Below are 27,487 nucleotides of genomic sequence, written 5' to 3'. Positions count from 1 at the left end.
GTTTGCTGTCCTTTCACTGCTCATGTTTCTTTATCTCCTTTTTCTTAGATAAGTCCCTTTAACATTTCATATAGTAAGGGCTTGGTGATGATGAACTCCTTGAATTTGATCTTATCTGAGAAGCACTTTATCTGTCCTTCCATTCTCAATGAAAGTTTTGCTGGATAGAGCAATCTTGGTTGTAGGTCTTTAGATTTCATGACTTGGAATACCTCTTTCCAGCCCCTTCTTGCCTGTAAGGTCTCTTTTGAGAAATCCGCTGACAGTCTGATGGGGACTCCTTTGTAGGTGACTGTCCCCTTAGCTCTTGCTGCTTCTAGGATTCTCTCCTTCATTGTAATCTTGGCTAATGTAATGATGATGTGCCTTGGTGTGTTCCTTCTTGGGTCCAACTTCTTTGGGACTCTCTGAGCTTCCTGGATTTCCTGGAAGTCTATTTCCTTTGCCAGATTGGGGAAATTCTCCTTTATTATTTGTTCAAATAAATTTTCCACTGGTGGCTGTGCCTTTCCCCCTTCTGGTACCCCTATAATTCGGATGTTGGAGCATTTAAAGATGTCCTGGAGGTTCCTAAGACTCTCCTCATTTCTTTGAATTCTTGCTTCTTGACTCTTTTCTGTTTGGCCATTATTTGCTTTCTTCTGGTCCACTCCATTGATCTGAGTCCCAGTTTCCTTTTCATTGCTATTGGTGTCCTGTGCAATTCCATTCATTTCAATTAGTTTCGCCTTCATATATTTGTCTAATTTGTCGATAAAATCAACCAGTTCTGTGAGGATCCTGATCACCAATGTTTTAAACTGTGCGTCTGTGAGTTTTGCTATTTCTTCATCGCTTAGGTCTATTGGCTCTGGGGCTCTGAGATCCTCCTGCGCCATTCTTGGTCTGTTCGGGCCCTTTAAGTGTGAGAAGCGGCGCCTTGGATTCCCAGGTCGCTGGGTTGTGATGCTGCATGTGGGGGCGTGGCCAGAGCGGGAAATGGCGACCCCCTCTGCCGCTTCTCACAGCTGGGTGCGGTGGAGCAGTGCCTTAGGTGGTTCACCTGGGCCGGCCACTCAGAGTCGCTGGGTTATGACGCTGTATGTGGAGGTGGGGTCAGAGCAGGGAAATGGCGGCGCCCTCCACTGCCGCTTGCCGTGGGGACCAGCTGGGCCCGGTCCAACCGCCCACTCCCTCGCCTGTCCACCCTCGCACAAATGTGCGACCGCAGTCAACACGCAGCCCCGGGCCCGGCTGTCTCCCCCAAGGTCGCTCACCTGGTTGCTCGCTGGGTCGCTCACTAGGTCCGACCCTGCGCCTGGATTCTGCAGGCCTGAGTGTGTCTGGCCGAGTCCTCCTGTGCAACCCTGCTCCGCCAGCTGCTGATTTCGCCCCTTACCGGTCAGGCTGAAGAATTTGTTGTTAACGGACTTCCGAAAAGTTCAATTTTCCGTGTTCTGGCTCTGTTTTCTGTTGCTAATATTTAGTTTTCTCTAATCTTGGTTGTGTGAGAAGGCACGGCACATCCACCTATGCCTCCATCTTGGCGGAAGTCCTCAAAATTTCTCATTACAAGCTAAGGAGTGAGACATGCTGAACTCGGGGCCAATGCCCTATCTTTGGACTCCTACCCTGAAAGTCATTACTCAAGAGAGAGCCTCAAGGGTGTATCCAGCAGAAACCAGTGGAGAGGACAAAGGCAGTGAAAGGCCTGCCAGTCAGGAGTTGCAGATACAGCAGAGCAGGCCCCAGAGGAGTGGTCTCTCAGGGAACAGCATCTGTCAAAACATTTACCAACTAGTATTTCCCAGTTAAGAGAATGGGGAAATGACTCATCTGAGCAGTGAGTGGGAACCCACAGAACAACAAAAGGGGAAAGCAAGAGCAGCAGTTTTGGGGCATGAAGGAGGTATGTCACTGAAAGACCTGTGAAGACTGCAGAGCTAAGCCATTCTTCCCCAGCAGGCCTTTACATTTGTAACTCTGATCACCGATTAACATAACAATCCCCCAACTATAAAGAGGACCAAGCTCTTGCCACCTGGAAGCTACCTGCCTTTGGGATATTAACTTGGAGGTGGTTATTAAGAAACAAAAGACTCAAAAAGAACCTTTGACCCTCCCCCTTTTCTACCTAAGAGATGCAGAGGGAAACTGCATCTTCAAGAAGGAAACCAAGCATGTTCACTTCAGCCCCAAGGCTGAAGGCACCAAACAGGGGCCTGGTAGCCAGATCACCCCATGTCCCCTTGAGGCAAAAATCTGCCTGCCAGGTGTGTGTGGCTGCTCCTCAATGACCTGTTAGTGGCCCCTTCCCACTTCTGAAATCTAAGAACCCATTCCCCTACCCCTTCTCCTTTGTCCAAAATGAAAATATATACCAAATTTTGCCTCGTTGTCTTTGGAATTTTCATGCTTCTGTGAATTCCCCATGTACTTGTATTAAAATTTGATTTTCTCCTGTTAATCTGTCTCTGTTGATTTGATTATTAGCCCAGCTAGAAGGATTTAGAAGCTGGATTAAAAAGTATAATTTTTTCACCCCTCATAGCTGAATAAGGTGTCCCCATTAAAATCCATAGAACCTGTAATTCTTTATTTCTATAGCAAAAGAGAATGCAGATGTGATCAAATTAAGCACTTTGAAGGGAGATTGTCTCTGAGGTAGGGAAGATCATTCAAGTGGTCCCGAAATGTAATCACATGAATCCTTACAAGAGGGAGGCAGAGGGACATTTCACTGAAGAACAAAGCACTGTGAGGACTGAAGCAAGATGCCACCCTGCTGACTTGGAAACTCCAGGGAGGGGAGACAACCAACAAGTGCAAGGAAGGCAGATCTACAAGCTATAAAGTCAAGGAGATAGATTCTCCTCTTCAGCTTCCAGAGGGAGCTAGGCCCTCCATGCCAACACCTCAATTCCACTCAGTGAAACCCATTTCAAACTTCTCTGGCCTTCAGAACTAGGAGAGAATAAGCAAATTGAGTTTGTGGAATTTCTCACAGGAGCCACTGGATACTATATAATTAATATACTGACACATTTGATTACTGTCCTTGTTTAAACATTGTATTTTCAAACTGTATTCGTTATACAGAACATTGGGGCACTGACTATACCTGGTTTGCTGAGACTTCCATACATATCTTAGATCACTACTCTATTTTGTCTCGTAGGAGGAGCTCCCATCTATAATGGACACTCACATTTTTGTCCAAACCTTCAGAAAAAGAATCTTTCATTTAAATTTTTTCAGTTAATTTTTTATTTATATTTAGAAAGAAACCGATTATCGTATTCTAGGGTATTATTTTGCAGACAGATATTGTTATTGCTTTCAAGAGTTACACTTTTAACGCATAAGCATAAATGAAAGTATTAAAAACATTTATATAGGTACAGAATTAGTTTTACCCATGCAAAATGCACATCTTCATTTTTCTCTCAAAAAATAGGGCAAAAGCTCTGGCTGGTATGGCTAAATGGATTGAGTGCAGGCCTGCCAACCAAAGGGTCACTGGTTTGATCCCCAGTCAGAGCACATGCCTGGGCTGCTGGGCCTGCAGGCAGAGAGTGTGTGCGAGGCAGCCACACACTGAGGTTTCTCTCCCTCTCTCCCTCCCTTCCCTCTCTCTAAGAATATGTAAATAGAATCTTTAAAAATTAAAAACGCAAAAATTTGGGCAAAATATCTGTGCATTACACAACAAAATACAGGTAATTTTTCATGAAAATACAATGGATCGTATCCTTTATTAAAATGCTTCTGTGCAGAACTGATGCTGTGATGATACAGAAATAACTTGATGATTTTGCAGAGCCCAAGAAAAAAGCAATATAAATAAAAGTAGGCATTATACAAAACTGATGCAGAATTACATGTATTTTTGGTTATCTGGATTTCATATCAGGAAAAGCTGCCTGCTTACCAGTTTTCAGGAAAGCAGCTGGTAAAACCGTCCCCATCAGTACTTAGCTACAAAGGGGGAGCAAAGGACTTAGACATGGAGCTCAGTAAAATAGGGAGCATGAGCCTGTTTGCCTCACCAGGAAGCTACAACTTTTCCCACTCCAGGGTAATACAGCACTGCTCCTCCAAGGGCATTAACACCCTTCCCTTCCTGCCTCTGGTATGGGATTGGAGGGGAATGCAGGGGAAAGTGCTGGGCTACAGAGGCCTGTCAGTCTAACCAGGGGCTGTAAACCCATCCAAAGCCCAAGAAAACTTAGGAACTTGATTAGTCTTTTGGAAAACACACCTGGTCCGTCCCAAACCCAAGCTAATAGAATCTCAGGGGAACAAAAATCAATCTCTCTTCCCCAATTCCCCAACTCCCCAACCAGGTAATGTACTTGCACTAGCCGGCTCTCTCCACAACTATGTGGCCTTAATAGCCCATGGCCCATGGCACTGGGACTCTGGCTCCCAAAAGGAGCCTAAATACTGCAGCACAGCAATGGACTATAGCTGGAAACACACGCTAAACTGGCCAGATGCTTTACTGGACTGGACTTTAATATGGAGTCCAAAAACTCTGCACAGTGACCTTCATACTAGCCCTACAGAAGACAAGATTGGACCTTTTCCATGGCAAGACAGATGGAGATGGGGACATTGGGAAGTCAGGAAGGGAACCCCCTTACTTTCACATCTTCAGTAGGGCTCACCATGGAGCCCCACCCTCCCATGCAGGTCTCAGGAAATTCTTTTCCTCCAGGCACAGCAAGAACTTATTTTCCACCAATAACAAAATGGGGACATTTCTGAATTAGTAATTAGAAAAGAAGGAGATATCCCAAAGCAAGACACACAATCCTGAGCATTCCTAATATAATCAAATGTCAAGACTCAGACAAGTGTCTGTGGACCCATTCCACCACACTGGTCATCTCTTGCCTGGGACAGGGACACCTCTGGCTTTGGCCCTAACATGGCTTAGCCCACAGAGAGAGGTGGTTGGATCATGTGGCCCCCAGTCACTCAGCCTCTTTTAGGTGAACTGAGAATGCACAGAGTTTTAGGACCTTGGGCATATTAGGTTTTGGTCTAAGTTCAACAGGCCAAGAAAAGATCCCCCTCATTACCCCACACAAGACTGTTACCATCCACACACATTATCCCATTAAATGTTGAAGGAATAGTCATTCAAATGCAAATGCCAACCAAAGAAAGGCCATTAGTAAAGCACTGTGTCTCTGGTAATGTCCCTAATGAATCTGTTTTAGACTCTGACCTTTCTGTCACTGATATCAAAAAAGCACAACCTGCCTTCCCTCTCCTCCAGGGTCAGCACTGGCCTGACCAGCCCTCAGAGCTCTACTGCTGCTGAGGGGAAATCAGTGCATTTTTGTTTCTTTTTGTTATGGAAATTTGAAATGGAAAGATCAACAGTTCCTCTACATAAAGCTGGTTCAGTCTCCTGAAACATACTGAACTGAAAGAAAAACAAGGACATTCAGAGGAAAAGGGAGGAGTCAGGAAGGAGGCAGGGTGTACATTCCTTGCTCTGAAGCCCTGCCTGAATGACATGCTTGACTTCTGTTCCCTGTATGAGGAAGGGGGTGTTCCAGATAATCTGTTTCCCCTTCTGTCTTTAATATGCAACAGTTATTAACATTAGTGCAGAAGAGGAGCAAAACCAGCTCAATCTCCACAGTTCATAAAAGTCTGTAACAGCATTTCATTCGAGGGGAATCAAAGTTTTGCTGCCCTTAAGATGCCTTTCAGGGCTATTGATTTTCACCTGTTAAGAAACAAAACTCGGAAAAAATTTTTGACCCCTCCCTCCTTTCCTGCCCAAGACATTCAGACAGAGAAACTGGCTTCTGGAGGGAGATCTGAGGATGTCAACTTAGCCTGATTTGTATTAAGTACGGTAAACAGGAAGGCTTCAGGCAGGGGCAGATGGCTAGATACCCACCTCATCCCCCTGTTTCTGATTTGCCTGGCAAATTTCTCCTGCCATGTGTGTTCCACTCTTCCTTATCTACCTGTGAACCACCCCCTCTCGCTTCTCATCTCTAAGACCCCTATGCCCCATGATCTCCGTTCGCCAAAAATATCTTACATACCCAAGGTTGCCTCCCAGTCTTTGGAATTTTCAAACCGATGTGAGTTCCCCATGCACATGTATTAAAACTTTGATTTGCTCCTGTTAATTTGTTAATGTAAGTATTAGCTAGAAGAACTTGGAAGGTGGGAAGCATTAATTTTTTAGCTCCCACACACTTCTCCATTGAAGATGATTGCTCATAGCCTTTAACGGTAAAATTATATTTAAGTTCTATGAAAATTGCTAAATAAATAAGAAACAATAAATCAACAATGCCCTGGAGGTTTATCCAAAATACACAGGATAATCAATTAGCAGAAAATACATTCACCATTAAAAAATGGATATCGCTCTTATGATAAAGGTCCTTAAACAGAAAATACTTCCCATACTTGCTTCACATGATTGAGATCACCTCCCTCAGCAGCCACCATCATTACTGATAAAATATTAGGGGCGGTTCTCTTGTTTCCCCACAGATACATGATACAGACATCTGTTATCTGATACTTGTGTAACTTTGTTCTAATAGCTCTGGCCAAGACAAAAAGAACTCAAGAAATATAATTAGAAGGAAATTTATCAGCAATAAAACAAAATAAGCATAATTAGCAAACTATGTAATGGCCTATTCGAAAGGCAGCTAAAACCAATGAAATACTTTTAATTTCTTTTTGAAAGATTTTTACTTACTCATTTTTTAGAGAGAGAGGGAAGGAGGCAGAGAGAGAAGGTAACACACACAGGTTGTCTCTTGCACCCACCGGACTCAGGGTGTGGCCTGCAACCCACACGTGTGCCCTGACTGGGAATCAAATCAGTGACCTTTTGGTTCTCAGGTGGAAGCTCAATCCACGGAGCCACACCAGCCAGAGCATGGAATACTCTTAAATTTGATAAGAGAATGCAGCAAAATGGGCTTCAAAAAGTTTATTAAGAAAACCAACTAAAAAAGACCACAATAGAAATATGTACCAAGGATAGTATCAAAACATTTCCCAAATAAATAAACAAATAATGAAAAAAAAAGTTTCAGAGAAACAGCCCTGACCAGTGTGGCTCAGTTGGCTGGGCATCGTCCCACAAAGCAAAGGGTCACCAGGTCAATTTCCCATCAGGGCACATGCCTCAGTTGCAGGTTTGGTCCTCAGTCAGGGCTTATTCAAGAAGCAGATGGTTGATGTTTATCTCTCACATCAATGTTTCTCTCCCTCTCTTTCTTCTTCTCTTCCCCTCTCTAAAAATAATTATTTTTAAATAACAAAAAAAACAATAGCTAATAATTATATTTAACAGTTTTAACTTCAGAAAAATATACTTTTTGGAGGACATATTATGCACTAGGTCTTGTGTTAGCACTTTTCCTAAAAGATCCTTACAAGCCTGTGAGGCACATTGAGAATATCATCACTGGACAAGGAAAGAAAACAAGTCTAAGTTGTTTAAATGCCTTATCCCTGAAGTCACAGGGCTACAAGTCACAGAGAAAGGTTTGGAAACCAGGTGTGTGGGACTCTGGAGTTCACTCTCTTAATCACTATGTTAATATTGCCTCTCCCCACCCCATTTCTCTAGTTTTCTGTGTATGTATGGCAACTTTTCCCCAAAGTCCTACATATCAGTCAAGCTTTTTTGGTAATTCCTTTACGTGCTCAGATACAAGGAATAGTCTACTAGCTCCCATCTCCTCTCCCAGTCTCTTACCCTGCTGGTGAACAAAGGGCATCGCATGGCACAGGTGGGTACGTTCATAAATCATCACTGAGTCTTCAGAAAACAATTCACTGAAGCCAAATGCAGCCTCTCACAACAACGCCTGCTGGGACACCCACACAGATGGGTTCCTAGAACACTCACCTAGTCGGGGAAACCTGCATGCACTAAATGGGCCTGCTCTCCAGAAGATAATTCCAGGTTTGAGGGATCCCCCTCATAGTCGGATATTGCATGTTTTAAAAATTCTTGCTGCACCACTGGTATAAGTAGAGAAGACCAGTGATTCCATTCATTCTAATTGCACTCTACTGTTACTGGCTGTAGTTAACTCTAACATACTAGATTGTAATAAAATGACTTGGATTGGAATTGGCCTCATATAATTTTAAACACTTAGTACTGGCCCTGAGTACAACAAAAATTGTACCCTTTCTATCTGTGTCGGCATAAAATGAAAGATGTAATTACTCCGTTAGTCATGAAACACTGAAACACACCCCATATTAGCAGTAACAGCAGTCATTCACTCATGTTATCACTGTGCACATTACTTAGCCCCAGCAATACAACAACACTGCAGTACTTGAATCCAAAGATCACCTTTGACATCCTCATTTCGCCTTATCAGTTCTAAACCACACAGAGGAGGAAGCAAGTAGGCTTGACTCATATCCCTGTCGTGGGTTACAACTGGGCCCAGGAATTCCCATCACTGATTCAGCTTACCCTTAGCATCGGAGTATTCCCGGCGACATTTGAATTGAATTTGTTAGACCTCTCATTTCCAAAGCCGAGCTTGGGGCGGAAAGGAAAGAGGGGAAAGTGTCTCAGGCACCGATTACTTCTAGCACCACAAACCCCAGGTACAACTGTAAGTTTCCCCAGGTCCGGTTAGCCCTGCAGACACTAAATCAAGTAACATTTTGCCTACAGTAAGTTTAATAAAAAGGGGAGAAGTACCATGATCTGGAACTGTCCTCATTTTTATCTACGCAGGCCTGAGTGACCTCAACGGTGCAGAACTGGCCACCCTCAGGAGCACAGGCCACACCCAGTGCCCAAGGCTAAGGCCTAGCAGCAGGAAGCCCAGAGCCGCCCCGCCAACCCCGTTACGACCGACCGGAGCCCTTCGCTACTCCTTGCCCCCGCAGCCACGCCCACTCCTCATCCTGCCCCTATCCCCACCGGTGCCCAACGACAGGTGCGTGATGCCCGGGTCCCCCGGCCGCGCGGCCGCGGGGAAGGCGGGGTCACCGTAGTCGACGGAGAGGCAGGGCAGTTTGTGTCTCGGGGATGGGCAGGCGTCACCTGTGGCCTAGGGGCCCCACGCAGCAGCCAGGGAGGCTCGGCGCCGCCCCCATGCCCCTGGCCGCCTCCCCAGGGAGCGAGAGGCTGAGTGTATCGTTCCGTACGTTCTTCTAAGTCCAGGGGCCTGCAGCCGCCAAACACAACTCACCGAGCGACGTCACCGTAGCTGCTGCCACTGGGCTCCTAAAGTGATCCGGAGCCGGAAGCACCTCCCCCCTCCTCCCCCGCCCTGCTCCAACCTTCGATCCAAGGGCCGCCCCTTCAGGCCCAGCCTCCCAACCCTGACTCCCGCTCTTGCCTGGCCTCTCAGTGGGTCCCACAACAGACCTGTAAGTGTGTCTGCAAAGGTGTCAGAATGTCTGCAAAGCAGCAGCAGTGAGCTAAGCAGCAGCTGGAGGAACTGGAGCCGCTCAGGGCCTCTAATGACCTGTGGCTCTAGGAAGACGAGAGGAGTTCTGACAGTGAGCCAGAGCCCCACCCACGCAGGAGTCCAGGACCGGGCTCCCCGGTCTCTGCGGTGGGAGGGCTGTGCAGGAATGTTACCCGGAGGGCGCCAAGTGCCCTTCTACCGCTCTCAACCGAGGAGCTCGGCTAATCCACGGGATCCAGACATGCCCTCACTGCCAGAGTAACCGCGCCTACTTCCATGGCGAAGTTAAGGTCACCTCGCCTACTGACCAGAGAGTCTAATCAAAGGCCTGCATCCCCCCAGGTTTTTCATCCGGAAAAACCGGCTGCGCGGTTTCATCCGGCTGCGCGGCCCCACCAGCCTCTTACACTGGCTTTGTAGGAACTGTAAATTATGTCCTCAGTACACAGGAAAGTGTTGGTTCCTGGTACATTGATTTGAGTTTTGACAGTGCAGAAGACAAATTTCAATTCAGCAAAGGCTATGCGATCCTCTTGTGTATCCAAAGACTCCAGTAATCCTCTGGACCCTGTGAATTAGACTCCAGAACTGACCAGTCATGCAAATACTATGAAATCCTGACCTGCCCTAAGTCTCACATCTTTGCAGTTCCTACAGGTTGAAATTAAATTTCATTTTCTCCAGTTAAGATGTCAATGTCATCATTCTATCCACCAAACAATCTAACCAAAAGCAGGCAGGCAATTGAGGCTTCTTGCCATCCCCAGCTAAGGAATGAATGGGATAGAGGCCTGGGCCTGCAAATGGGAGGAGGGCAATTCCAAAGCAGAGATAAGGAGAGCAGATATTTGATAATCAGATGTTGGCTCTGTTGCAGAGCTGGTAAGTCTTTTGAATAAAAAAGGTACCTCTGGTAAATGCTCTCTTTTGGGACAGGCACCCTATTTAAATTCTTTTAGTCAGGTAAGGGGGAAGGAAGAGTTTTCCCTAAATCTTCTGGGTCTCCATTTCCTTTAGCACAAAATAATCCTCATGCCAAAGTGGCACAATTTGGGGAGCCATACTCTGCTTCCCTTCAGGTCACATGCATTTACTTCATGGTGAATCCGCATGGGCATGTTTATTTAGTTGTCCTATCCAAGAACATGCTGAATATTTGCTCAATTTTATTCTTTTTGGGGGGTGTTTTATTTTATTTTTAATTTAATCTTTATTGTATTTTTCCCATTACCATTTGGTCCCCTTATACCTTCCTAACCCCCAGCAATCACCACACTGGTGTCCATGTCCATGAGTCCTTTTTGCTCAGTCTCTCCACCCACTAACCTCCCACCTAACCAGCTGTCATCTGCTCTCTATCTATGAGTCTGTCTTTGTTTTGTTTGTTACTTCAGTTTGTTCATTAGATTCCGTCTGTGAGTGAACTCATTTGGTCTTTCAAATTTGTCTCTTGGGTTCCTTCTGATATATTCCCAGAAGTGGGATTGCTGGGTGAAAAAATATATTCACTCTTAATTTTTTGAGGTATCTCCATACTGCTTTCCACAGTGGCTACAGCAGTCTGCATTCCCACCACCAGTGCAAAAGGGTTCCCCTTTCTCCACATCCTCGCCAGCACTTATTATTTGTTAACTTATTGATGGTAGCCATTCTGACAGGTGTGAGATGGTATCTCATCCTGGTTTTCATTTGCACCTATCTCATGATTAGTGACCTTGAACATCTTTTCATATGTCTATTAGCCATCTGTAAGTCCTCTTTGGAAAACTGTCTATTCAGTTCTTTTGAACATTGTTTTAAAGTTTTCTTCATGACCCTGGCCTGTATGGCTCAGTTGGTTGGGTATCCTGGCGAAACAAAAGGTGGTGGGTTCAATTCCAGGCAGGGCTCATGCTTGGGTTGCCAGTCCTGGTTGGGCCACATAGAAAAGGCAAATTAGTTGCTTCCTGTCTACACCCTGACCAGGGGATTGAACATGAACCCAGGTATGTGCCCTGACCAGGAATCAAACTCAAAACCTTTTGGTGTATGGTACAATGCAACAACAAACTGAGTCACACCAACCAAGGCTCTCCTCTTTCTCCCTCCCTTCCCCTCACTCTGTGAATTAATAATGAAAATATTTTTAACATAAATATAAAGATTTATTTATATGAGATTTGCACTTTTATGTTTAGTTTATTCCTAGTTATTTTCTTTCTATTGATATTATAGATAGAAACTTTTTTCCATTATACTTTTGTTTGTATATAAAAAAATTAAACTTTTTAGGCACTATTTTATAGGTTGGTGCCTTGCTGAATTTTCTATTTGTTTTAGGGTTTTGTTCCTTGATTCTTTTGAGTCCCACAGCAATGTTATATTACTGCACAATGAAATAGCTGAACTTCTTCCACCAATTTTCACGCCTTTGTTTTCTCTTGTTTGATTGCATTGGTTAACACCACCAAGAGAGTAAATTACTTAACCAGTTGTGTAATGTTTACTTATAAAATAAGAAAAGTGAGCACAAGCATCCAGCATGGCTTCATAAAAGAACAAGCCATTCTTAACTTCATTTGCTTTTTCTAAATTAAAATAGGTTTACTTGACAGCCAAGCATAGACAAGGTTCTGCAAACCAGTATTCTTTACCATCCTGCTTGGATTTAAATTAAGTTGAACTGGTTCCAAATTACATAGGCTAGTAATTTTAGGCTCAGCATTCTCCAAAATAGAGTTATCTTAGCATGAGGTTGTTGAATGCATGTTCTTCACATTTTCATAACTCATAGTAATATCCTAAAAGTCTTATAATTAAAAAATATAATCAAAACTGAAAGAAGAAGATATTTTAAAATCAGTATTATGGGTACAGAATGAAAAAATTTACTACTCTGATCACAATTAACGTGGCAGAGCCCTGGGTTTTAGTTGTCTATCACCAAACACAAAACACCAGTTTGATGTGGCATCACTGGAAATGCTTCTGGGACTGTTCTCCTCTCCTTTGAGCCATTGATTTTCAGAGGGGAGGAAGTTGCCAGAAATCTTTTTTTTAATTGAATTTAATGTGGTGACATTAATAATAAAATTATATAGGTTTCAGTAAGCAATTCTACAACATATCATCTGTATATTGTTTTATGTGTTTACCACCCCAAGACAAGTCTCCACCACCAGTTATCCCCCCATTGCACTCTTACACCTCCTTCCACCCCCTATTTGCTCCTGGAAATCAACATACTGTTCTCTGTCTCCTTGAGTCTTTTTTTTCTTTACTTACTTCCTTTAGTCTTTTCACCCTTTCCAACAGCCGCCGCTCTGACAGCTGTCTCTCTGTTTTCTGTATCCATGAGTCTGTCTGCACTTTGTTAGTTTATTTTCTTCACTACATTCCACATATAAGTGAAAACATATGTTGCTTGTCTTTCTCTGACTGGCTTATTTCTCTTAGCATCATACCCTCCAGGTGCATCAATGCTGTCCCAAAAGGTAAGGCTTCCTTCCTTTTTATGGCTGAGTAGTATTCCATTGTATAATTTTATCATAGCTTTTATATGTAGTCACCTACTGATGGGCACTTGAACTGCTTGCAAATTATGGCTACAGTAAGTAACTCCACAATGAACATAAGGATGCACATGTGCTTCAAGGTTTTGGTTTCTTTTTATTTTTTAGTTTTAAATAGATTTTATTGATTATGCTATTAAGTTGTCCAATTTTCCCCCCTTCACTCCCCTCCACCCTGCACACCCCCTCCCACCCACCTTTTCCCCCTTCAGTTCATGTCCATGTGTCATACTGATAAGTTCTTTGGCTTCTACATTTCCCTTACTATTCTTATTCTCCCCCTATTTATTTTCTACCTACCATTTATTCTACTTATTCTCTGTACATTTCCCCCTCTATTTCTCTCCCATTCCCTTGTTGATAACCCTCCATGTGACCTTCATTTCTGTGGTTCTGTCCCTTGTTCTAGTTCTTTCTAGAACAGTTCTTTCTCTGTGTTTGTTTTTATTTTAGGTGTGTTTGTTAATAACTGTCAGTTTGCTGGAGTTTTACTGTACATGTTTTTTGTCTTCTTTTCCTTAGTTAAGTCCCCTTAACATTTCCTATAATAAGGACTTGGTGATAATGAATTCATTTAATTCGATCGTATCTGAGAAGCACTTCATCTGTCCTTGCATTCTAAATTAAAGCTTTGCTGGATAGAGCAATCTTGGTTGTAGGTCTTTGGATTTCATGACTCGGAATACTTCTTTCCTGCCCCTTCTTGCCTGTAAAGTCTCTCTTGAGAAATCAGCTGACAGACTTATGGGAACTCCTTTGTAGGTAACTGTCTCCTTTTGTCTTGCTGCTTCTAAGATCTCTACCTATTTTTAATCTTGGATAATGCAGTTTTGATGTGCCTTGGTGTGGTCCTCCTTGGGTTCAACTTCTTTGGGATTCTCTGAGCTTCCTGGATTTTCCGGAAGTTTATTTCCTTTGAAACCTGGATTCTCTTCCAGCACCTCAACCCCCATGGGTGTTTTCAATTGGTGTTTTGAGGCTATACTTCCCTGTGCTGGGGCCCTGGATTGCAAGGTCTGTTTCATTCCCCAGTTTTGCCTGATTTATTTATGTACAAATGTGGGACCATCTGTCACCTTGCGCACTGCACTGCACACCACAATCCACTGCCTTGCTAGGTCTTCCAGTCACCACCCTGTGTGCCCAGGGTTCATCAGCCACTGCCTTGCCATGAATCCTCTCTGCCCCAGTTGACCGACTCTGCCCCTCCTACTGGTCTGGATGAATGTGTCTTCTTTAACTCCTTGATTGTCAGACTTCCATACCGTTCAATTTTCCATCAGTAATGGCTATTTTTTGTTTTTAAATTGTTATTGTCCTTCTTTTGTTTGTGCTAGGAGGCACAGTGTGTCTACCTACACCTCCATCTTGGCCGGAAGTCCCCAAGTTTTTGGTCTCTTATATTCCCAAAAGTAGACTTTCTGGGTCATAAGGAATTTCCATATTTAATTTTCTTGAGGTAACTCTATACTGCTTTCCACAGTGGTGGCACCAGTGTGCATTCCCACCAACAGTGCATGAGGGTTCCCTTTACTCCACATCCTTGCCAACAGTTGTTGTTTGTGGATTGATTTATGATAGCCATTCTGACAGGTATGAGATGATACCTCACTATGGTTTTAAAGTGCATGTTCTCTCATTATTAATGGTGTTGACCATCTTTTCATATGTCTACTTGCTATGTGTACATCCTCTTTGGAGAAGTATCTATTCAGGTTCTTTGCTCATTTTTTTTAATTGGATTGTTTGTTTTTTGGTGTTGAGTTTATAACATCCTTATAAATGTTGGATATTAAGCTTTTAATAGATGTATTGGTGAATATGTTCTCTCAATAACTAGGCTTTCTTTTCATTGTGTTGATGGCTTCTTTTGCATTGGACAGAACTTTTAGTTTGATGTAGTCCCATTTGTTTAATTATTTTCTTTCCCTTGCCTAAAGAGATATGTCAGAAAAAAAATATTGCTGCAAGAAATGTCCGACATATTACTGCCTATTTTTCTTCTAGGATTTTTATGGTTTTGAGTCTAACACTGAAGTCTTTAATCCATTTTGAGTTTATTCTTGAGTATGGTATAAGAAAATGTTCTACTTTTATTTTTTACCACATATGTGTCCAATTTCCACAACAGGATTTATTAAACAGGCTACCTTTTCCACGTTTTGCTTTGGATCTTTTGTCAAATACTAATTGACTCTAAAGGCATGGATTTCCTTTTGGACTCTCTATTCTGTTCCATTGATTTAAATATCTGTTTTTATACCAGTTCCATGCTGTTACTATGTTAATTATATATGTTAATGACTATATCCTTTTAGTATAGTTTGATATCAGGCACTGTGATTCTTCTAAGTTTGTTCTTTCTTAAAATTGCTGTGGCTATTTGGGGTCTTGTGTGGTTCCATAAAATTTCTGGAGTATTTGTTCTACTGCTGTGAAATATGCCATGGGTATCTAGAGTGGAATTACATTCAATCTATAGACTGCTTTGGGTAGTATGGACATTGTAATGATGATAATTCTTCCCATCCATGAACACAGTATGTGCTTCCACATATTTGTATCTTTTTCATTTTACCACTTCAGCGTCTCCTACTTTTTCTAGTCAAGTTTTTTTACATTCTTAGTTAAATTTATTCCTACTTATTATACATATTTTTGAAGAAATTGTGAATTAGACTTTCCCAGTTTCTTTTTTTTCTCTTGACTTCTTTTATTTTTTTTATTTTTAATTTTATTTAGTTATTTTTCAAGCACAGTTTTTTGTCTATTTTTCCCATCCCAGCCTCCCCCGCCCCTTGCTCCCCACCTCCCTCCCATTTCCACCCCCCCTTAGTTCTCGTCCCTGTGTCCTTCCTATTTGTTCCTCCAAATCCCTCCCCCATTTTCCCCTTAACTTCCCTTCCTTCTCCCCTCTGGTCACTATCCCTTGTTCTCTATTTCAGTGTCTTTGTTTTTTGTTTGTTTTTTTTTCTGCTTGTTTGTTTGTTTTGTTGTTTAGCTTCCTGTTAAAGGTGAGATCATATGGTATTTGTCTTTCAACCCCTGGCTTATTTCACTCAGCATAATGCTTTCCAGTTCCATCCATGTTGTTGCAAAGGGTAGTAGCTCCTTCTTTCTCTCTGCAGCATAGAATTCCATTGTGTATATGTACCACAATTTTTGGATCCATTCATTTACTGATGGGCACCTAGGTTGCTTCCAACTCTTGGCTATTGTAAATTGTGCTGCTATGAACATTGTGGTGCATAGGTTCTTTGATATTGATGTTTTAGGATTCTTAGGATATAATCCCAGCAGTGGAATTGCTGGGTCAAAAGGCAGGTCGATTTTTATTTTTCTGAGAAAATTCCATACTGTTTTCCATAATGGTTGTACCAGTCTGCACTCCCACCAACAGTGAACTAAGGACCCTTTTTCCCCACAACCCCTCCAACATTTGTTGTTTGTTGCTTTGTTTATGATAGCCATCCTGACTGGTGTAAAGTGGTATCTCATTGTGGTTTTAATTTGCATCTCTCTGATAGCTAATGATATTGAGCATCTCTTCATGTGTCTCTGAATGTTCTGTATGTCCTCCTTGGAGAAGTGTTTGCTCAAGTCCTTTTCCCATTTTCTAATTGGGTTGGGTGTCTTCTTAGAGTGGAGTCGTGTAAGTTCTTTGTATATTTTAGAGATTAAACCTTTGTCTGCGGTATCATTGGCAAATATGTTTTCCCATACAGTTGGTTGTCTTGCTAATTTAATACTGTTTTCTTTAGCCATGCAGAAGCTTTTTATTTTGATGAGATCCCATTTGTTTATTCTTTCCTTTACATTCCTTACTCTAGGGGACATATCAGTAAAGAAGTTGCTGCGTGAAATATCTGAGATTTTCTTGCCAATGTTCTCCTCTAGGACTTTAATGGTGTTATGACTTACATTTAAGTCTTTTATCCACCTTGAATTTATTTTGGTGTATGGTGTAAGTCTGTGCTCAAGTTTCATTTTTTTTGCATGTAGCTGTCCAGTTCTCCCAACACCATTTGTTGAAGAGGCTATCTTTACTCCATTTTATGTTACTGCCCCCTTTGTCGAATATTAATTGACTGTAGAGAGTTGGGTTGATTTCTGGGCTCTCTGTTCTGTTCCATTGGTCTATGTGCCTGTTTTTATGCCAGTACCAGGCTGTTTTGATTACCGTGGCCTTGTAATACAGTTTGATATCAGGTATTGTGATCCCCCCTACTTTGTTCTTCTTTCTCAAAAGAGCAGCTGCTATTCGGGCTCGTTTATGGTTCCATATAAATTTTCGAAGTGTTTGTTCTATGTCTGTGAAATATGCCATTGGTACTTTAATAGGTATTGCATTGAATGTGTATATTGCTTTGGGTAGTATGGACATTTTGATGATGTTAATTCTTCCAATCCATGAACAAGGTATATGTTTCCATTTGTTTGTGTCTTCCTTGATTTCGTTCTTCAGTGCTGTGTAGTTTTCTGCATACAGGTTTTTTACCTCCTTAGTTAGGTTTATTCCCAGATATTTTATTTTTCTTTTTGCTATATCAAATGGGATTTTTCTCTTTATTTCTGCTTCTGCTGATTCACTGTTGGTATACAAAAATGCCTTTGATTTCTGGATATTGACTTTGTAACCAGCTGTTTTGCCAAACTCATTAATTAGTTTGAGCAGTTTTGGGGTAGAGTCTATAGGATTTTCCATGTACACTATCATGTCATCTGCAAACAGTGACAGTTTTGCTTCCTCCTTTCCTATTTGGATGCCTTTTATTTCCTTTTCTTGCCTGATCGCTGTGGCTAAAACTTCCAATACTATATTGAATAGAAGTGGTGAAAGTGGACAACCTTGTCTTGTTCCTGATCTTAGTGGAAAAGCTTTTAGTTTTTTCCCATTGAGTATGATATTGGCTGTAGGTCTCTCATATATGGCCTTTATTATATTGAGAAATGCTCCCTGTATTCCCACTTTGCTGAGTGTTTTTATCATAAATGGGTGTTGTACCTTATCGAAAGCTTTTTCCGCATCTATTGATATGATCATGTGATTTTTGTCTTTGCTTTTGTTTATGTGATGTATTACTTTTACTGATTTGCGAATATTGAACCATCCTTGCGTCCCTGGGATGAATCCTACTTGGTCATGGTGTATGATCTTTTTGATATATTGTTGGATACGATTTGCCAATATTTTGTTGAGGATTTTAGCATCTATGTTCATCAGCGATATTGGCCTGAAGTTTTCTTTCTTTGTTGTGTCTCTATCTGGTTTTGGAATTAAGATGATGCTGGCTTCATAAAAAGAGTTTGGGAGTTTTCCATCCTTCTGGATTTTTTGAAATAGTCTGTGGAGAATAGGGGTTAGCTCTTCCTTAAATGCTTTATAGAATTCTCCTGTGAAACCATCTGGTCCAGGGCTTTTGTGTGATGGGAGTTTTTTGATTACTGCTTCAATTTCTTTTGCTGTTATTGGTGTATTTAGATTTTCTGCTTCTTTTTCATTGAGTTTTGGAAGATTGTATTTTTCTAGAAATGTGTCCATTTCCCCTAGGTTTTCAAATTTCTTGGCATACAGTTCTTCATAGTAATTTCTTACAATCTCTTCTATTTCTCTGGTATCAGTTGTAATCTCTCCTTTTTCATTTCTCATTGTGTTTATTTGTGTCCTCTCTCTTCTTTTCCTGATGAGCCTACTTAAAGGCTTGTCTATTTTGTTTATCTTCTCAAAGAACCAACTCCTGGATTCATTGATCCTTAAAATTGTGCTTTTAGTTTCTATGTCATTTAATTCTGCTCTAATCTTGGTTATTTCCTTCCTTCTGCTTGCTCTGGGCTGTCTTTGTTGTTGTTCCTCGAGTTCTTGCAGGCGTAGGGTTAGGTTGTTTGTTTGAAATGTTTCTATTTTCTTTAGGTAGGCCTGTATTGCTATAAACTTCCCTCTCAGGACTGCCTTCGCTGTGTCCCATAAGTTTTGGGTTGTTGTGAGATCATTTTCATTTGTTTCCAAAAACTTTTTGATTTCTTCCCTAATTTCATTCTTGACCCATTCATTGTTTAATAGCATACCATTCAGTCTCCATGTTTTTGGGTGCTTTGGGTTTTTTTCTTTGGGGTCGGTTTCTAATTTCAGTCCCTTGTGGTCAGAGAAGATGCTTGGTATGATTTCAATTTTCTTGAATTTTTTGAGGCTCGTTTTGTGTCCTATCATGTGGTCTATCTTTGAAAATGTTCCATGTGCATTTGAAAAGAATGTGTATTTAGCTTCTTTGGGATGAAGGGCTCTATATATATCAGTTAAGTCCATTTCATCTAGGGTGTTGTTTAATGCCACAATATCTCTGTTGATAATTTGTTTGGAAGATCTGTCCATTTTTGATAGTGGGGTGTTCAAATCACCTACTATGATTGTGTTGCTGTCAATATCTTTCTTGAAGTCCTCTAAGATTTTCTTGATATATTTGGGTGCCCCTATGTTTGGTGCATATATGTTTACAATGTTAATGTCTTCTTGGTGGATTCTTCCCTTGAGTATAATGAAATGACCTTCTGGGTCTCTCTTTATAGCCTTTTTTTTGAAGTCTATTTTGTCTGATATGAGAATTGCTACCCCAGCTTTTTTTTCTTGTCTGTTTGCTTGGAAAACTTGTTTCCAGCCTTTCACTTTTAGTCTGTGATGGTCTTTTGTCCTGAGGTGAGTCTCTTGTAGGCAGCATATGTGTGCGTCATGCTTTCTTATCCATTGACCTACTCTGTGTCTTTTGATTGGAGAATTTAATCCATTTACGTTTAAGGTTATTATTGATAGGTACTTATTCATTGCCATTTTTGTACCTGTGTTCCTCTCTGTCTCCCTCTTATCCTTCCTTCCCTTAAAGCAGTCCTTTTAGTATTTCTTGTAGAGCTGGTTTGGTGGAGGCATATTCTTTTAGACTTCTTTTGTCTTGGAAGCTCTTTATTTGGCCTTCTATCTTGATTGAGAGCCTTGCTGGGTAAAGTAGCCTTGGTTGTAGTAGGCCTCTGGTTCTCATTACTTGAAATATTTCTTGCCATTCTCTTCTTGCTTGAAGTGTTTCCATTGAGAAGTCAGTAGCTAACCTTATTGGGGCTCCCTTGTATGTTATTTCTTTTTTCTCCCTTGCTGCCTTTAAGATTCTCTCTTTGTCTTGGAATTTTGCCATTTTGATGATGATGTGTCTTGAAGTGGGCCTCCTTGGGTTCCTCTTGGTTGGGACTCTCTGTGATTCCTGGATTTGTGAGACTTTTTCTCTTATCAAATTAGGAAAATTTTCTCTCATTACTCTTTCAAATACGTTTTCTATCCCTTGTTCTTCTTATTCTCCTTGTGGTATTCCTATTATTCGGATATTATTACGTTTCATATTGTCTTGCATTTCTCTTAATCCCTCTTCATTCTTTCTGAGCCTCTTTTCATTTTCTTCCTCTTTCTGTGAGATGCTTTCTACCTTGTCCTCTAACTCACTAATCCTATCCTCTGCTTCATCTATCCTACTTTGGAAACTTTCTACTGTGTTCTTCAATTCGGAAATTGTGTTCTTCATTTCCTCTTGTCTCTTGCTGATGGTTTCCATTTCCTTTTTGATGTTGCTGTAGTTTGCAGAGAGATCATTATAGTTCCCCTGTAGTTTCTGGTAGTTCACTGTGAGCTCTTTGAACTTCGTAATAACCAGTGCTTTGAATTCACTATCTGATAGTTGATCAGCGTCTATTTCATCTAACATTCTTTCTGAAGTTTCTGCTTTTTCTTTCATTTGGGGATTGTTTCTTTGTCTTCCCATTGTTTGAGACTCTTCTTGTTAGTCTCTGCTTCCAAAATTGATCTGTTCTGAAACACTGGTTTTATGGTGTAAACTTCTGTGGTATGATCCTTGTGAAGTTCAGTGGTGCAGACTCCTTGAAGTTTCTTGATGTTCTTAGTCTCCACCTACACTCACGCTGGTCCTCACGCTGGTCCCTGCGTTGGTCCCCTACCACTGCTGAATGTCCCAGCTCTAGTAGCCGCCTCCTCAAGCACCCAGGCCCGTTACTACGGCAGTGGCACAGAGGCTGGGAATGTCCCGGCTCCTGTATCTGGCTCTCTCTGCCGCCCAGGGCCGTCACAGGGGCTTGGAGTGTCCCGATTTCCTTACCTGACTCCCCGGCGTCTAGTCCTGTTTCTATGGCAGTGGCACAGAGGCTTAGAAAGCCCCAACTCCCATACCTGATTCCCCAGTGTCCAGTCCCTTCGCTATGGCAGCAGAACAGGGGCTGAGACAGTCCCAGTTCCCATAGAGGGATCCTCTGCCACCCAGGGCTGTCTCAGGGTTTTGGAGTGTCCAGGCTTCCGTACCTGACTCCCCGGCGTCCAGTCCTGTCGCTATGGCAGCGGCACAGGATTTGAGAGCTTCCGGGCTCCCGTAGCTGGCTCCTCTGCTGCGTCACAGGGTGGAGAGTCCGCTTAGACTCCGTCCAGTCGCTATGGCAGTGCGTTGAATGTCCCGGCTCCCGTAGCTGGCTCCTCAGGGTCCAGGCCTGTCTCTATGGCGGCGTCACAGGGGCCTTTGGTGTCCCAGCTCCTGCAATTGAACCTTCCGTTGCCCAGGCCGGTAGCTATGGTGTCGGCACAAGGGTGTCCCCGCTCTGGTTCCTGACTCCTCTGTCTCCCAGGACCGTCACAGGGGCTTGGAGTGTCCGGCTTCCATACCTGACTCCCCGGCTCCCAGGCCTGTTGCTCTGGTGGCAGCACCGGGGCCGCGTGAGACCAGCTACAGTAGCTGACTCTGCCGCCGTCTGGTGTTTCAGTGTCGGTCACAATCTCTGGTCTTTTAATTTCATAAATGCTGGGTAACCGATGGTTTATTGTGCTGTTTCTCTGTAGATCTGCCAGGATTTTCACCCATGAGTACAGGAGCTAGTATCTGCTCCATCCTACTCCGTCGCCATCTTCCCAGCATCCTCCCAGTTTCTTATCCTGAGAGTTCATTATTGGTGTATAAAAATTCACCGATTTCTGGATATTTATTTTGTATCCTGTTACACACTGAATTCATTGATCAGTTCTAGTAGTGTTTTAGTGGAATCTTTAGGGTTTTCTCTTTATAATATCATGTTATCTGCAAATAATGACAGTTTTACTTATTCTTTTCCAACTTGAATGCCTCTTGTATTTTAATCTTGTCTGACTTCTCTACCTAGGATTTCCAGTACTGTGCTGAATAAAAGTGGTCAAAGCAGGCATCTCTGTCTTGTTCCTGATATTAAGAGAAATGCTTTATTTTTTACCCATTGAGTATGCTGTTGGCTGTAGGTTTGTCATATATGGCCTTTATTACATTGAGGTATCTTCCCTCTATTCACACTTTGCTGAGTGTTTTTATCATTAATGAATTTATGAAAATCCATGGCTGGATTTTATCAAATGCTTTTCCTGCATCTATTGTTATGACCACGTGGTTTTACCCTTCATTTTGATTATGGGGTATACCACATTTATCAATTTGCAGATATTGTAGCAAACTTGCACTCTTGGAATAAATCCCACTTGTTCATGGTGTATGATCTTTTTAATGTATTACTGGATTGGGCTTACTAATATTTGTGGAGGATTTGAGCATTTTTGTTCACCAGAAATATTGGCTTATATTTTTAAAGTATATTTTATTGATTACGCTATTTCAGTTGTCCCATTTTCTTCTCACCTTTATCTTGTTCTGCCTTGCATGCCACCTTTCAGCATTCCCCACATCTGTTAGTGCATGTCCGTGGATTGTACATAAAAGCTCTTGTGCTTCTCCATTCCATATACTATTCTTAAGCTCCCCCTGTCTATTTTCTACCTACTATTGTTGCTTCTTAATTCCTGAACGTTTAACCCCATTCTCCCCCTTCCAACTGATAACCCTCCGTGTCTATGATTCTGTTCCTGTTTTAGTTGTTTTCTTAGTTGGTTTTTGTTTTTTAGGTTCAGTTGATGATAGTTGTGAGTTTGTTGTCATTTTAATGTCATAGTTTTGGTCTTCTTTTTCTTAGATAAGTTCTTTTCACATTTCACATAATAAGGGCTTGGTCATGATGAACTCCTTTCACTTGACCTTATCTGAGAAGTACTTTATCTGCCCTTCCATTCTAAATGATAGCTGGATAGAGTAACCTTGGATGTGGGTCTTTGACTTTTATGACTTCAAATACTTCTTTGTAGCCCCTTCTTGCCTTCAAGGTTTGTTTTGAGGTATCAGCTAATAGTTTTATGGGAACTCCTTTGTAGGTAAATCTCTTTTTTTCTTCCTGCTTTTAAGATTCTCCCCTTATCTCTAATCATGGGTAATTTTACTATGATGTGCCTTGGTATGTTTCTCCTTGGACTCAACTTTCTTGATACTCTCTGAGATTCCTGGACTTGCATGTCTATTTTTTTTTCACCAGACTGGGGAAGATTTCCTTCATTTTTTTTTCAAATAAGTTTTCAATTTCTTTCTCCTCTTCTTCTTCTTCTTTTTTTTTTTTTTTTGGCACACCTATGATTTGGATGTTGGAACGTTTAAAACTGTCCCAGAGATTCCTAAGCCTCTTTTCATATTTTTTGAATTCTTGTTTCATTATTGTTTTCAGGTTGAATGTTTACTTCTTCCTTCTGTTCCAAATTGTTGATTTGACTTCCAGTTTCCCTCCCTTTACTGCTGGTTCCCTGTATATTTCCTCATACCACTTTATCTAGCCTTCATTGCTTCCTTTGTTTTGCAGCTGTACTCAGTTATTTCTCTGTGCATCCTGATTACCAATGTTTTCAGCTCTGTATCTGATAGGTTGGTGATCTCCTTTTTGCTTACTTGTTTTTCTGGAGTTTTGATGTGTTCTTTCATGTGGGTCATATTTTTGGTCTCAGTCCCCTGTTTATGTTGTAAGTGGTGGAGCCTTTGGTATTCACCAGGGTGGAGCAACCCACTACACGGCATTGTGGCACTAGGTGGGGAAGGGGTCCTAGAGGAAACAGTGCTGCTTGCTCCATTGTTGCCCTGCTTTCAGTCACTTCTCCTAGTACCCACAAGCAAATTGGGCCCTTCTGGTGCTTATTCCAAGGTGGGTAGGTTTGTGTACATTCCAGGACCCCATGGATTCCTCCAACTGAATCTCCTGTAAGACTGGGAGTTTTTCCCAAAGCTGCAACTCCCAGAGATTTTCCAGCCAGAGGTTTTGAGGCTTTTCTTTTCTGTGCTTGAATGCTGGTTGCACAGTTTATCTCATTCCCCAGTTGTTCCTCTTGGTATATCCTCATGAGAATGTGGAACTGCCTGGTCCTCCAGCCAGCACTTTGCCATGCATCTTCTCAGCCTTAACTGCCCATTTCTACCCCTCCTACCAGCGTGGATGAATATTTCTTCTTTAACTCCTGTGTTATCGGACTTCCATACAGTTTGATTCTCTGGCAGTTCTGGTGGTATTTTGTTTTCATTGTTGTCCATCTTTGATTGTGTGAGGAAACAAAGCATTATCTACCTACAATTCTGTCTTTGGCCTATAATGTTTTTCTACGTACTGTCTTTATCTGGTTTTGGAGTTAGGATGATGCTGGCTTCATAAAGTGACCATGAGAGTCTTCCCTTCTCTTGAATTTTTTGAAATACTTTGAAAAGTATAGGTGTTAGTTCTTTTTGAATGTTTGGTGAAATTCACTTATGAAGCCATCTGGTTTAGCACTGTTATTGCTTGGGAGTTTTTTGATTACTGCTTCAATTTATCTAATTATAATAAAGAGAATAAAGAAAGAGAATAAAGAAAATAAATGAATAAATAAATAAATAAATAAATAAAGAGAATCCATCTGTCTATTTGGATTCTCTGATTCTTCCTGATTCAGTTGTGGAAAAGTGTATGTTTCCATTAATTTATCGTTTTCTTCCATATGGTCCCATTTTTTAATTAAATATTTTATTGTTGTTCTATTACAGTTGTCTGAGATTGACCAATTCGTTGGCATATAGCTGTGTGTAATATTTTCTTACAATCCTCTGTATTTTTTGGTGTCAGTTGTTATTTCTCTTTCATTTCTAAATTTTATTTCTTGATTTAGGTCTTCTCTCTTTTTTCTGAGTCGTGATAAAGGTTTGTCAATCTTGTTATGATTCCAAAGAACCAGCTCTTGGTTTCACCAGTTTTTAATTAATTTTTAGACTCTATTTTGTTTAATTCTGCTATGATCTGTATTATTTGCTTTCTTCCACTCACTTTGAGCTTTGTTCATTGTTCCTTTTCAAGTTCCTTCAACTGTAAAGTTAGATTGTTTATTTGAGATTTTTCCTCCTTTTTCATGTAGGCCTGTGATGCTATGAATTTCCCTCTTAGGAATGATTTTGCCTGGTCCCATAGATTTGGGGTTGTATTTTTCTCATTTTCATTTGTTTTATGGTATCTTTTGATTACATCCTTGATCTTATTGTTAACCCATTAATTGTTTAGTGATATGTCTTTTAGTCTCCATGTGTTTAGGAGTTTTCGCTTTTTATCTTGTAATTGATTTCTAGTTTCATACTATTGTGGTCAAAGAAGATCCTTGGTATGATTTCAATCTTCTTAAATTTATTGAGACTAGTTTTGTGTCCTACCATGTGGTCATATTCTAGAAAAATTTCCATGTGTACTTGAACATATATTTGGATGCTTTGGGGTAAAATGGTCTGAAGAGATCAATTAGATGCATCTGGTCTAGTTTGCCATTTTAGGCCAAAGTTTCTTTGTTAACTTTCTGTCTGGAAGATCTGTCCATTGATGTCAATGTGGTGTTACAATCCCCTATTATGACAGTAATACTGTCAAATCTCTCCCTTTATATCCATCAAGATTTGCTTTGCATATTCAGGTGCTCATATGTTCAGTGCATAAATGTTTACTAGGGTCATATTCTCTAACTCATTGCTTATAAGACTCCTCTTCAGCCAGTCCTCAGTTATTCAAAATGATTGTTCTTTCATATAGTTGTTGCTACAGTTTGGTCCTCTGAGGAGATGAGTATAGCTTCTACCTACTCTGCCCCCATCTTGAAAATCATGCAATTCTTTAATAAACACCCCCAGAAAACCAGCCTTTAGGGCTGAAAACCTAAAAAATATCTAAAGGTGTTCATTTCATCATGCCTCAGAGTTCTTCTGTGTTTATTTTTCTTTTTTCTCACATTTATTGGTGTGACATTGGTTAATGAGATCAAATCAATTTCAAGTGTACATTTCTATGATACATGATCTATATATTGCACTGTGTACCCAGCACCCCAAATCAAATAATCTTTTGTCACCTTATATTGTCTCATTTTATCCATTTAGTAGTCCACATTCCCTACTGTTTGGTAGCTAACATACTGTTGTCTGTGACTACAAATTTGTTTTATTTCCCACATGTGAGCAAAATCATATGGTTCTTAGCCTTTTTGTGCCTTATTTTGCTTAGCATAATATTCTCGAGGTCCATCCATGTTGTCACAAATAGCCGTACTTCATTTTTTTTCTTACAACTGAGAATTATTTTATAGGACATGTGTACCACACTTTATTTAATCCTCTATTGAAGGACACTTTGGTGTTCTCCATCTGTCAGCCACCATCAATATTGCTGCAATGAACATTGGGGTGCATATGTCATTGCAAATACATGTTTTCCATTTTTTTCAGTAGATACCTAAAAGAGGAATTGCTGGGTCATATGGTAACTCTTTCTTTTTTTAACTCCTCACCTGAGGATATGTTCACTGATTTCAAAGAGAGAGGAAATGAGAGAGAGGAATATCAGTGTGAGAGAGAAACAGTGATTGTTTGACTAGCTTATGTAATCCGACCAGATATTGAACCTGCAACCTATGTATGGGCCCTGACTAGAGATTGAACTTGCAACATTTTGTGTATGGGACAGCTCTCCAACAAAGACACCTGGCCAGGGAGGTAACTCTATTTTCAATTGAAGTAGCCACCACATTGTTTGCCATATTGGTTTTGCAGTTTATGTTCCTACCAACAGTGAATGAAGTTTTTCTCCAAAATTTCTCTAACACTTATTACCTGTCTTGTTGATAATAGCCATTCTAACAAGTGTGAGGTAGTATCTAATTGTAGTTTTGATTTGCTTTTCCCTAATAGCTGATGAAGTTTAATATCTCTTTATATATCTGTTGGTCATTTGTATGTCTTCTTGGAGAAGTGTCTGTTCAGGTCCTCTGCCCATTTTTCAATTAAATTGTTTGTTTCCTTGGTGTTGAGTGGTATGAGTCCTTTATATATTTTGTTTTTTTCCTTTAAATATATTTTATTGATTATGCCATTACAGTTGTTCTATTTCCCCCCTTCATTCCCTTCCAACCTGCACACCCCCTTCCCCAATATTCCCCCTCTTTAGTTTATGACCACGTGTCTCAAGTTCATTAAATTCTATGTTTCCCATACTATTCTCACCCTCCCCCCTATCTATTTTCTACCTACCATCTATGCTACTTATTTTTTGTACCTTCTCCCCCCTTCTTCTTCTCCCACT

At 41.1% G+C, this 27,487-nt stretch overlaps 1 protein-coding gene across 6 annotated transcripts in view; it reads right to left on the bottom strand.

The window, feature by feature from the left end:
• The window catches only part of LOC119038544 (serpin B6), a 71,726-nt gene that overhangs the window by 17,791 nt on the left and 26,448 nt on the right, over positions 1-27,487 (bottom strand). Inside the window, exons 1-2 of one of the 6 annotated variants that reach the window (XM_053664107.1) lie at positions 9,207-9,250; positions 8,477-8,545 (exon numbers count right to left, since the gene is read on the bottom strand). The exons of 1 other annotated variant lie outside the window; for it this stretch is intronic. Coding sequence is in view for 1 of the 5 variants with exons in the window: in XM_053664103.1 (XP_053520078.1) it covers positions 9,059-9,111 (53 nt within the window). In the remaining 4 variants the exon portion in view is untranslated. 4 more of the 6 variants (XM_053664105.1, XM_053664104.1, XM_053664106.1 and 1 more) reach the window with 4 other exon arrangements.

Source organism: Artibeus jamaicensis, unplaced genomic scaffold, assembly GCF_021234435.1.
Source record: "Artibeus jamaicensis isolate MK-2021 breed Jamaican fruit bat unplaced genomic scaffold, CSHL_Jam_final contig_335, whole genome shotgun sequence".
Lineage (NCBI taxonomy): Eukaryota > Metazoa > Chordata > Mammalia > Chiroptera > Phyllostomidae > Artibeus > Artibeus jamaicensis.
Note: the sequence above shows the minus strand (reverse complement) of the source record. Positions and strands in the feature narration are given on the sequence as shown.